The 11,912-nt window shown below is 50.9% G+C and overlaps 1 protein-coding gene across 2 annotated transcripts in view; it reads left to right on the top strand.

Annotated features, from left to right (window-relative positions):
• Positions 1–5,976: 5,976 nt before the first annotated feature.
• The window catches only part of PLP1 (proteolipid protein 1), a 22,766-nt gene continuing 16,830 nt past the window's right edge, over positions 5,977–11,912 (top strand). For both annotated transcript variants that reach the window (XM_087727000.1, XM_087726999.1), the window contains exon 1: positions 5,977–6,126. In XM_087727000.1, coding sequence (XP_087583126.1) covers positions 6,123–6,126 — 4 coding nt within the window. In that variant the 5' untranslated portion in view covers positions 5,977–6,122. The remainder of the gene's footprint in view (positions 6,127–11,912) is intronic.

Genomic DNA, 11,912 nt, shown 5'->3' with positions numbered 1-11,912 from the left:
CCTAACCCTAACCCTTAACCTAACCCTAAACCTAACCCTACACCTAACCCTTAACGCTAAACCTAACGCTAACCCTTAACCTAACGCTAAACCTAACCCTAACACTTAACGTAACCCTAAACCTAACCCTAACCCTTAACCTAACCCTAACCCTAACCCTAACCCTAACCCTTACCTTTATGTGAATCGGCTTGCTTTAATTTTATTTTAATTTCAATTTAATTTATTTTTAATTTTTTTTCGGCGCGCTGCTGCTGACGTCAGGTACGCGCTTTCGTCGAGCGCGGTTTTGTCTACCGCGGTTTTGACGGGTCACGGTGGACCGGAGGGAGTGGAGGAAGGTGGGCTGTCCAGGAAGCTGGGGAGCCCTCTTGTCATGGAGGGAGTCCCGTCCCTCTGCTCCCCACTCCTCTTCTCTCTATTTTAAGTTTCATGCCAGCAGTGAAGTTGCCTCTCAAGGCTGCTTGGCAATGGGAGTCTGAAGAGCTCCTAGTTGCCATGGCAATCCGTAAGCCCCCAAGGATGGAGGAACCAAGAAGAAGAGGAGAATTTCCATGGCTGCCGTTGAAATAAGTCCGTCTTTCTCATTCCCCCATCTCACTTTATTTCTGCCGAGTATGTCCAGTGGTGTGCCAGGCTCCTGGAAGACGCAATTGAAAAGGGGTGTGTGTGTGTGTTTGTGTGTGTAATTTTTGTGCCATCTGGAGTCAAGAGGGAAAGGAGGGCATCTTAACCACCCATTCCCCTCCCCTCCCGGCTCTTTCGCCGAGATCGGCTTTGCTTATTAAATACATGGCTGTGACAGATGCCTTCAATTAAAAGACAGCCAGGTCCCCCTTCTCCATCCAGACAGGCGCGGAAGAGGAACATGGGGAGGGGAGCCTGCTCAAGGTGTAAATGTGCTCCCTCGAGCAGCCTCCTTCTTCCACTGGCCCACAAGCTGCCCCCCCCAGTTTCTGTTAGCAATAGCATTAGTTAGACTTATATACCACTTCAGAGAGCTTTCAGCCCTCTCTACGCGGTTTACAGAGTCAGCATATTGCCCCCAACAACAATCCGGGTCCTCATTTTACCCACCTCGGAAGGATGGAAGGCTGAGTCAACCCTGAGCCGGTGAGATTTGAACAGCCGAACTGCAGTCAGCTGAAGTAGCCTGCAGTGCTGCATTTAACCATTGCGCCACCTCGGCTCTTCCTGTTGCTCAGGAAGAAACCAGAGTGACTTTCGGTACATCTCGATACCTGTGAGACCGCCTACTGCCGCATACCTCCCAACGGCCGATAAGATCGCACAAGGTGGGCCTTCTTCAGGTGCCGTCAGCCAGACAATGTCGGCTGGCGGTTCCCCGGAGGAGGCCCTTCTCTGTAGCCGCTCCGACCCTATGGAACGAACTACCCCCAGAGATCCGGACCCTACACACTCTCATGGCCTTCCGAAAGGCTATCAAAACCTGGCTATTCCGGCAGGCCTGGGGCTGTTGACTTCATGACTGAGGTCCAGCCCCAACCAGAGTGGATGCATGATGAGGTTTTAATCTGTCTTCTCTGTTTTTTTTTAATTCTTTATATTTTTTAAGATTTCTTTCTTTTCTGTAAGCTGCCCAGAATCCTCCGGGATTGGGCGGCCTATAAATCTATTAAATACAATAAAATAAATACAATACAATACATCTGGAGGACTGGTAGCAACTGCCTGGATTTTAGGCAAGGATCTTTCTTAGCTATAGTGGTAGAGGCTAGCTGGCTTCATCTGCTAAGCAGCTCCCCTCCTCCTCCCTCCTCCCTCTCCCCTCCTCCTCCCCCTCTCCTCCTCCCCCTCTTCCCCCCTCCTCCTGTTCCTCCAACAATGGCCACTTGGAGGGTGAGCCTGGGTCCAGAGCTCAGCAGTGCAAAAGAGCCTGAAGCCTTAAGGCCGCCCAAAGCAGCCATGGGGCTGCTGACTGGACCCTTATGGGGATCAGAGAGGATTTGCAGCAGCTGGGCAGTTGGGGGGCAACCGGTCACCCTTTAGCATCCTGGACTGGGGAAGAGCAGCTCCCATTATGGGGCAAGTAGGGAGCCTTGAAGCTTCCCCCCCCTCCAACTAAGCAAGAGTGCGGGCAGCCCTATTCCTACTGCTGGGATTCCGCTGGGTGGCTTCGGGCGGAGGGGTCTGCTCTCAGTGGTCCCCCCTGCCATCCCAAGCTCTCCAGCCCCTGGGACCGAAGTCTTTTCATCAGCCGCTCCTGCAATGTGTCTCAAATTAATCGGTGTCTCATACGCCGCTGCCTCCCTCTCCCCTCCCTCCCCACATTATGACTTGGTCTTCCTCCAAGGAGGGAGGAGAAGAGAGAGAGAGAGAGGAGTTGACACCCAGAGGCACAGAGCTGTGGCCCATTCAGTGCAGAGGGGGGCACTTTGCTCTTCCTCTCCAGGGTGGGCCCATGCACACAGGAAGGGTGGGACCCCTTCTACTCCAGGGAGGGAGGGGAGGGGAATCCGAGGCCCCTGGGAAGGTCAGTGTGGACGGTCCTTAGTTCAGAGCCCGAACAACAGTAGAGGGACACTGAAGAGAGGGGGCAGATAAGTATGGCTGGAGCTCTCTTGATTTGGCGTCACAGAAAGGGTCTTCCTGCCCGCCTAAGAAGCAGGGGAGTCGAGGAAGGATGCCAGCCTGGGCATCCCGTGCCTTGGGGCAGAGTGGGGAGGGGGCGCTGCTCGCTTCTCCCTCCCTCCCCTCCACGTGGGTACATGGAGGCAGCTAGATTGCAGAAGGAAGCTTCTGGTCAAAGACCCTTCAGAGACCTTCTGCCCCACAGCCTGGACCCCACGGCCTGGATCAGCAGCACTGGGGGTGCCCTATAAACAGCAGCCGGTTCTGCGCAACGGCTGCTGCTGCCCCCTGCCGGTCGCAGATCAGAAACGCCGCCTCTGCGAAGTGCTGGCGCCCGACACGCGTCCCAGAGAAGGTCGCCGCCGGGATAAGAGAGGGATAGCGGATAGCGGGCAGGTTTTCCCCGCAGAGGCAACCAGAGGCTCCCGGAGAGCAAAGGGAGGCGCTGGGCTCGAGGACTCTGGGGAGGAAGGGCGGAAGGCAGGGAGGGAGGGAGGGGCAGGCAAGCAGGGCGCCCCTCCCGGGCTCCCCTTGGAGCAAGTATTGCTGTTAAACCGGGAGAAGGAAGGACAGAAGCAGTTCAAGTCCACCCGGATAAGTTTGGCCCAGATCTAGCATCTCCTTCTCCCAGCCACAGACAGGCACGGATGGCTGTCATGGTCCCTGACCCCAAATTCTTTTTCCCCCCAACAGTTTTTTATTTTTTTCATTTTCCTACAAATAACCCCATGTGTACTGTTACATAACCAACTTTTTAAATATGATTAAATATTTACATCAATTTGTCTTATCATCAACCCCCAAAACTATCATTGGCTCTCCTGTTCTCCATATACTCTATCCATCACTTTCTTCTCCCTCTCTCCTCCTCCTCCTCCTCCCTACCTCCTTTCTTCCCCCTGTTGTCCTTCTCTACTTCCCCTTCCTCTCTCTTTCTCTCCCCTTTCCACTCCTTCTTTCTCTCCTCCTCCTCTCCCCCCTCCTCTATCTCCTATCCCTCTCTTCTTCCTCTTGCCTCTTTTCTCTCTTCCACACTCTTCATTTCATTTACATGATGTATTTTAGCATTTGAGCGTTTTGGCCTGAATTCTTTTTTTTTTAATTGAAAACTTTTGGGAAAAAAAAAGGCTTTTACAAATATTTACCTCCCCCCACACCCTCCCCACCCGAACCCAACCCCCCCAACCTTCCCCTCCCCACCCCCCGACTTCCCAGAACAAATACAGGGTATAAATCTTTAACAAAGATGTTCTAAGATAAACTTTTAAAAAAAGTTAGTATCATCTTTCATTTGAGCTTTAACTCCTCTTTTGTTAGGCTAACTCTAAACAGATTATATCATTCCTTGCTTCTTCAGTCATAAACTATCTGGAATTTCTTAGTCCCGTATTTATTTTGAGTATAGTCAATCCATCTTCTCCACTCCAGTTTATATTTCTCATTTGAGATATGCTGATATTTTAGCCATCTCTGCTAGGGTTGTAACTTTTAATGTCCATTCTTGAATAGTAGGCAAACCCTGGTCTGAATTCTTGACAGCCCCCCCCCCCCTTGTTCTCAGCCAAGGTGGGGCCTTCCCATAGAGCAGTGTTTCTCAACCTTGGCAACTTGAAGATGTCTGGACTTCAACTCCCAGAATTCCCCAGCCAGCATTCGCTGGCTGGGGAATTCTGGGAGTTGAAGTCCAGACATCTTCAAGTTGCCAAGGTTGAGAAACACTGCCATAGAGCCACCCCTGCCAGGCCAGGGTTAGTCCCGGGAAATGTGATCTGGATGGATCGGGGGGGGGGCACCTGTTTTTGGGAGAAACATTTGGAGAGATGTTCACGATTTGTGGATGTCTTAGCACAAACTGCTGGCATTTCAAAGGAGGGTTTTTTTTAATAAAAGGAAGGGGTTTTTTTAAAGCCTTTAAAGATAACTCAATATAGGTAGATGGAGGAAAGAAACAAGAATCAATGAAGGAACATAACAAAACTCAAAAAAAATAATAGTTACGAGTAAAATAAGAGGGTTAAGAATGGTGAAATCCGAACGAAATACAATAGAAGGGGAAATAATATAAGGTGAGCGGTATCGATTGATGATTGCTATTAGAAAGAACAGGAAGCTCCTGTTCGTGCTGTATTGTGTAAATGTGGCGTACGTCTAGGTTTTGTGTGTGTGTGTATTTTACATGTTTGTTAATAAAAAAATAAAATAAAATAAAGATAACTCAAAAAGTTAACATTACTGGCTTATCAGAGGTGGGTTCCTACCAGTTCGCACCTATTCGGTAGAACTGGTTCATCAAATCTATTGAACAGAGTAGAATAGCAATAGCAATAGCAATAGCAGTTAGACTTATATACCGCTTCATAGGGCTTTCAGCTCTCTCTAAGTGGTTTACAGAGTCAGTATATCGCCCCCACAGTCTGGGTCCTCATTTCACCCACCTCGGAAGGATGGAAGGCTGAGTCAACCTTGAGCCGGTGAGATTAGAACCGCTGAACTGCAGATAACAGTCAGCTGAAGTGGCCTGCAGTACTGCACCCTAACCACTGCACCACCTTGGCTAGAAGAGGTTCCACCAGTGGACCCGGAAAGCAGGCCACACCTACAGAAGAGGTTCCAAATTTTTTTTGAAACCCACCACTGTGGCTTCTACTGTGCTCCCCCCCACCTCCCCAACAAGCTTGTCCCAGTGAGATATTGGGAGCTGGCTGCCTTTGCTTACTTTCTAGGGTAAAGGAGGGGGGGTGGGATACGGCCTGGATCACCCCCCTGGCTTCATGCCAGCTCTGCAGCTGCCTTATCTGCTTCCAAAGCCACTTGCCTTTTGCCCTTCCCCACCCTTATTTTGCTCCCTTCCCTTTGCTGGATTTACTCGGTGCGGGGCTAACTGCAAGCAGAAGATGGAGAGGGATCTCCGAATGCCACAAGAGACGGGGATTCCCGAAGGCCATTCAAGGCCCTCTCTCCCTGGGCCCATCCAGCCTTTTTGCCCACCACCCAAGAGGCTCATTGCGCAACACAGGTCCCCTGCCCCCAAACCTTGGCCCTTTCTACAGGGGAGACTGGAAATACAGAGAGTTGTTGCCAGGAATAGATGAGCCACAGAAAGACCATAGTGAAGCACAGCTCTCAGAGTTTACGGCAACTCCACCACCCCCTCCCCAATGTTTGTGGGGATCCCCAGAAGAGCCCAAAGCTGAATCCGGCTGCCTTTTCGGTCCCTCCAGTGACCAAAGGCTGTTGGGAGCCCCACGAAGGGCAAACTGGCTTGTGCCATGCTCAGAAACGCACACAGCCCCATCCAAAGGAGGGTTAAGAGAGAGGGGAGAGTCCAAGGGGTGGAGCGGACGAAGTGGGGGCGGCTCTTTAAGGGGGCTGGCTGTCAACCCAAGAGCCCTTTTCTTTGCTGGTGAACAGGACAGTCAGCAGAGGGAAGGAAGGAGAGAAGCCAACAGGGCACCACGAAGGGTTCTTCTAGCTGAGCAGAGGCCGAAGGGGAAAAAAACCAAAGGTACCTTGACTCGCATCCTGAAACTATGGGTAAGTCTGCAAATCCGAGGAAGCCTTTAATCCTTCTCCAATAGGGGGAGAACCTGCAATTAAGAAGCTGGGCTATATTATTACCCCATCGCCCTTCAAACACAGTGCTGGGCTGAAGGGTTTAAATGCCCTTTCTTCTGGGCGCTTGGGATTTTTAAAAAAAACCGACTTAAAATTTTAAAAAGTGCCGTTTTAGCACCCCAAAAAACGTCCCGAAGAAAGACTGGCGAGCTATTTAGGGAGCGTCTCCCGAATCTCCATCCAGGTTCGGCATTCCTTCCAGCGGGGAGTTTGAACCTGATCCCTTTTCCAGGAAGGGGGTCTTTGAGGCGGTGCCAACATCTCCTTGGAGGTCTGGGGGCACCTCAATGGAGGGTCCGAGGGAGCTGTCCTCAGGGAGGCTGAGAAGTGTAGCTGAAGCTGCAGAATGGAGGTGTGGGGGGGACAGGCAGGAGGCAGGGCGAGGGTCCTGGGTGAGGGAAGGGAAGCCGGGGAAGATATGGGTGGGTAGTTAAGCTTTGTGGGTATTTTCGGTTCTAAGAGCTCATAGAAGGAGGTTGTCATGCTCTCTAGAATGGAGTTCTTTCTGCAGGGAGACTCGGGCATCTTCATCGCCATCCTCCTGCCGGAATGGGCACCCCTATTAACCCCTGCCAGGCCTTTCCTCTCAGCCCCTTCTCTGCAGAATTAATTGATTGGAAATAGGATCTCCTTGACCTGAGCGGTTGCCACACAAGCCCCCCCCCCCATTGAAGAGGGAGCTGGCAGCTCTCAAGCATCTTCCAGACCTCCCAGGGCACCCGGGAGAGGGGGCTCTTAGCAGCTCCTGGCTTCGGCTTCTCCCTCGTACTTCTTATTTCCACCCCACCCCAGCCAGCAATTCCCAAGTTGCACAGGGATGCTTGGCTCTCCTCCTGCCCCTGCCAGGCTGCCTGAGGTGCGCCAAGGTATAAAGCAGAACAGCCAACATCGGCACAATATTAAATCGTGAATAATATGGCTGTCAAGATAAAACGGGCACCTAAAATTACATTTTTTCTGAATGAGAGCAGCTCCTGAGGGATTCCAAGTGGAGGAGAGCCCCCCTCTCACCTGCACAGCACCCCCTGTCCAGAAGGCAAGGGGTGGTTCTAATGCTTGCCTGGCTCCTGCAGGCAGTGTACCTGCTCCTAGCATTTCATAGCCCACTTTCCCCCCCTGCACAGACTCTCTCCTCCTTCCTCCCCCAGTATTTCCCCCCCCCATCCCTTAAAAGCAAGCCAAGCATGTGCCCCAGAAGGAGAAGACAGAGGAAGCAGAGATCACAGGTGCCCCCTGTAGGTCTGGGATACTTTACGACGTTAGATCTTCTCCTCCTACACCAGCAGCTCACGATGGGCTCATTGAATGCGTCCTGCCGCCTGGGATCAAGGCCATTCACAGCAATGCCTTCTCTCAGAGTGGATTTTGCACGGAGCAGGGAGTTGGCTAGAGCAGTGTTTCTCAACCTTGGCTACTTGAAGTTGTCTGGACTTCAACTCCCAGAATTCCCCAGCCAGCATTCGCTGGCTGGGGAATTCTGGGAGTTGAAGTCCAGACATCTTCAAGTAGCCAAGGTTGAGAAACACTGGGCTAGAGGACCTTTAATGTTCCCTGAACATTGGAGCGTCTCTGATCAGATGGGGCGATGCAGCGGGGGATCTATTTCAGCTCCCTAGAGCCAGCCCCATATCTGGGTGGGCCAGCCAAGGGCTCTTCTGCAGGGACAGTGCCTGACTGCCTGCCTGCCTGCCTGCCTGCCTGCCTGCCTGCCTGCCTGCCTGCCTGCCTGCCTGCCTGCCTGCCTGCCTGCCTGCCAGACTGCCTGCCTGCCTGCCTGACTGACTGACTGCCTGCTCAGCTGAGTGAACAGGGCTGCAATGGGCTCAGATTGAAAGAGAAGTCCTTGCGTGCAGGCTGCAGGCAGATTTTTTTTTGGGGGGGGGCGGTAGGGGATGAGGTGAACATGCCCCCCCCTCTCCAAGTGCTCCCTCTGGCTTCATCATGCTGCAGCTTTTCTACTTCGTTGTAAACACCTCCATTTGAATTGTTTCCCGGGGTTTCGGTTTAATTGTTCTTCATTTATTCTGCACCTGGCTGTCCGCACCCATTCTGGGGACCTGCTTCCACCCCAATTAAAGTCACGAGAAACCCCCGTCTGCAAATATCGGAAGGCTCGTTCGGCTTCCCGAAGTGGCTTTCTCGGCTAACGCGGGCGGGGAGCTTCCATCTGAGGACCACACGCGGGGTTCTAGGGGGAGTGGGGAGGGGGCTGGCGAGGGACAGCAGCATGAAGTCCAAAGGGCTCCTGGCTGGGGAGTCTTCCGTCCGATTGGCCAAAAGCCCCCCGCCTCCCCAGTTTCCCTGCTGCAGAATAAGAAGCTTCAGCTCCATTTCCCCTTTCAGTGGCTCTGAGCGTCCTTGGGTGGCAAGTGGCCAGGTGTGCAAGTCCCCCAAATTTCCCAGTGGGCCCGCGCCTGGGAAGTTTGGTTGCCCAGTCGGAAAGACTCAGTCCCCTGTTGATGTGGCTCCAGCCGCCTGGCGTTCTCTTGCCTGGCCAAAGATCCACTGGAAATCTCAGAAATCCCCAAGGCTCCCCAGGATCTCGGTGGAAGTGCCTGACCCCGCAGAGCCTTCCAGGCGGCGGCTGGACCTGGCAGTTTTACCTTCAGGCCTCTCCCTACCCTAAAAAGGCCTGGGAAGCCAGGCTCCTTTGGCCACTGTGTCTCTGGACAGTGAGAGGAGGTGACCAGAGGAAGACAGGTGAGGTCATGATGGCACTCCGCTGCCCAGGTCAGGGGTGGGCTCAGCAGCCCCAGTTCTCTGCAGGCTGAAAGATGCCTCCATCCCTTTCCCCAACACTTAGGAGAAAGCTCTGGATTGGCATCAATCCAGCCTCATTCCTCCTCCTCCTCCCTGAAACACTTTGAGGGTGTCCTTTCTTGGCCTCTGTCAAAACAGCCTTGGAGAAGCAGCTCCAAGCCCCCCCTTCCATCTCTGTCCCTGTGGCACCCACGCCTCCTCTCCCCCCCCCCCTGCTGGTACCAGCCAGAGCTCCTCCGGACTCAACACAACCCTATGTGTGTGTATGTGGGAGGGGGGGGAGAGTGTTGAGCTCAAGCCTTGGGGAGGCTCATCCTGCTTGTCTTCTTGTGTCCATTGTTCTGCCCTGGACACAAGGGTGGGGATTGTGTTCACACAAGAACCTCTTTCTGTCATCTTTGCCACCAACCAACCCCTGCCTTCCCCCCACCCCACCCCGCGCCCAAGCCATTATGTAAGCTTAGTGGGTTACCCCCGGAGGCTGGTGGAAAGCAAGGGAGGGGCCCAAGAGAGAAAGAAGCCCGGGGGGGGGGGCAAGAGAGGGGCCATGCTTTTGGCTGCCATGCTGCAGCTGTGGCTCCCTCTGGGCCACCAACTGATCCAGAATCTATCAGAGAGTGCAGAGGTGCTGAGACCACAAACTCTCCCAGTTTGGTTCCTAACTAAAAGCAGCACATTCATTTAATTGTATTTATTTGTTTGTTTGTTTGTTTATTAGTTTATTTATTTACTTATTTATTTACTTACTTATTTACTTACTTATTAATTTGTTTGTTTGTTTACTTATTTATTTACTTATTTATTTACTTAGTTATTTACTTACTTATTTACTTAATTACTTACTTATTTACTTATTTACTTATTTACTTATTTACTTATTTATTTACTTAGTTATTTACTTACTTATTTACTTACTTATTTACTTAATTACTTACTTATTTACTTATTTACTTATTTACTTATTTATTTACTTATTTATTTACTTACTTATTTACTTACTTATTTACTTACTTATTTATTTACTTATTTGCTTACTTATTTATTTACTTATTTACTTACTTACTTATTTACTTATTTATTTACTTATTTACTTACTTACTTATTTATTTACTTATTTGTTTACTTATTTATTTACTTACTTACTTACTTATTTACTTATTTATTTACTTACTTATTTATTTACTTATTTGTTTACTTATTTGTTTACTTCCTCATTTACTTACTTATTTGTTTACTTATTTATTTACTTATTTGTTTACTTATTTATTTACTTATTTATTTACTTCCTCATTTACTTACTTATTTGTTTACTTATTTATTTACTTATTTGTTTGTACTTTACAATATACAAAATGTGAGGAATAGAGGAGTGAGGAGAATAGAAAGCCACTTGGCCAAAAGGAAATGGGCCCATGAAAGCCAGCTGGGTCACTTAGGGCCAGTCCCTCTCCTTCAGCCCAGCCCACCTCGCAGGGTTGTCGCGGTGGGGAATCAGAGGAGGAGGAAGGCATCTATCTAGACTCGTTGTCTCGAGTTGTTTGTAAAAATAAGGAAGCAGGATGTCAACCGATCAATCTTCATGCTGGAAGCAGATCCAGCAGAGTTGGACGGATCCTTACCGATTTTATTAGTTCTTTGCTTGGCTGTTGAGTTTAGACACCAAGGGCAAAATAACGAAAATCCTCGAAGGGTCTGCAGCCCAGTGTTCTCACCTCCCCCCGAGTGGCCAAGCAGAAGCCCCCAGGCAGGCCAGAAGACGGTTGAGCCAGCTTGACCTCTGCTGCGCCCAGAGAGGGCTCCGTCCAGCCTCCCCAGTCACAATCCCCCTTGTGGGTGCAGGAGACCTGTCTTCACATATGGCTCATGGCTCCAAGCCCCGAGGTGGGCTCCCCAGCCAGACCCTCCATGTACCCCCTCCTCAGGCTGATTCCCATCAGCTCCAGAATGCAAGCCGTGCGTTCTGCCTTGTCTCCAGGCTACAGTGGCTCCTTCCTGGTCCTCTTGGAATTTGGATGGAGGAAGCCTTGCCTGGAGACCGCTTCCTCCCACGGGCGAAGGCCATCTCCATTGCAGGGGATGCCAAGGGTTTAGGTTTAGATCAGTGTTTCTCAACCTTGGCAACTTGAAGATGTCCGGACTTCAACTCCCAGAATTCCCCAGCCAGCGAATGCTGGCTGGGGAATTCTAGGAGTTGAAGTCCGGACATCTTCAAGTTGCCAAGGTTGAGAAACACTGGTTTCGGTTTATTAGATTTATATGCCGCCCTTCTCCCAAGGACTCAGGGCGGCGTACAACATTAAAAGAAACACATAATACAAAAGTTAAAAAGAAATTAAATAGAATATCCCAAACCCAATTAAAATTGACAATGACATTAAAAAAAATCCGAATTAAAATTAACAGTGATCAATAATTTGTTTTGTTTTGTTCAGGCCAGGCTGGCTTGCTGGAAAAGCCAACTTTTTAGGGCGTGTCGGAAGGACCGGAGGTCAGGGATTATACGAAGCTCCGGGGGCAGCTCATTCCAGAGGGAAGGCGCTCCCACAGAGAAGGCTCTCCCCCTGGGGGGGTTGCTAGCCGACACTGTCTGGCCGACGGCACCCTGAGGAGGCCAACTCTGTGGGAACGCACTGGACGGTGGGAGGCTACCGGTGGCAGTAGGTGGTCTCGCAGGTATCCTGGGCCTAAGCCATGGAGCGCTTTAAAGGTCATAATTAGTACCTTGAATCGCACCCGGAAGACAACCGGCAACCAGTGCAGGCCGCCTAAAAGGGGGTGTAACATGGGAGCACCTAGGTGCCCCCCATGATAACCCGCGCAGCCGCATTCTGGACCAGTTGAAGCCTCCGGGTGCTCTTCAAGGGCAGCCCCATGTAGAGAGCGTTACAGTAGTCCAGGTGAGAAAGGACGAGGGTGTGAGTGACTGTGCACAGAGCATCCCGATC

The sequence above is a fragment of the Thamnophis sirtalis genome, unplaced genomic scaffold (assembly GCF_051295495.1).
Source record: "Thamnophis sirtalis isolate CommonGarterSnake01/CBP01778 unplaced genomic scaffold, rThaSir2_p1.2 scaffold_13, whole genome shotgun sequence".
NCBI lineage: Eukaryota > Metazoa > Chordata > Lepidosauria > Squamata > Natricidae > Thamnophis > Thamnophis sirtalis.
This window is presented reverse-complemented; position numbering and strand designations above follow the sequence as displayed.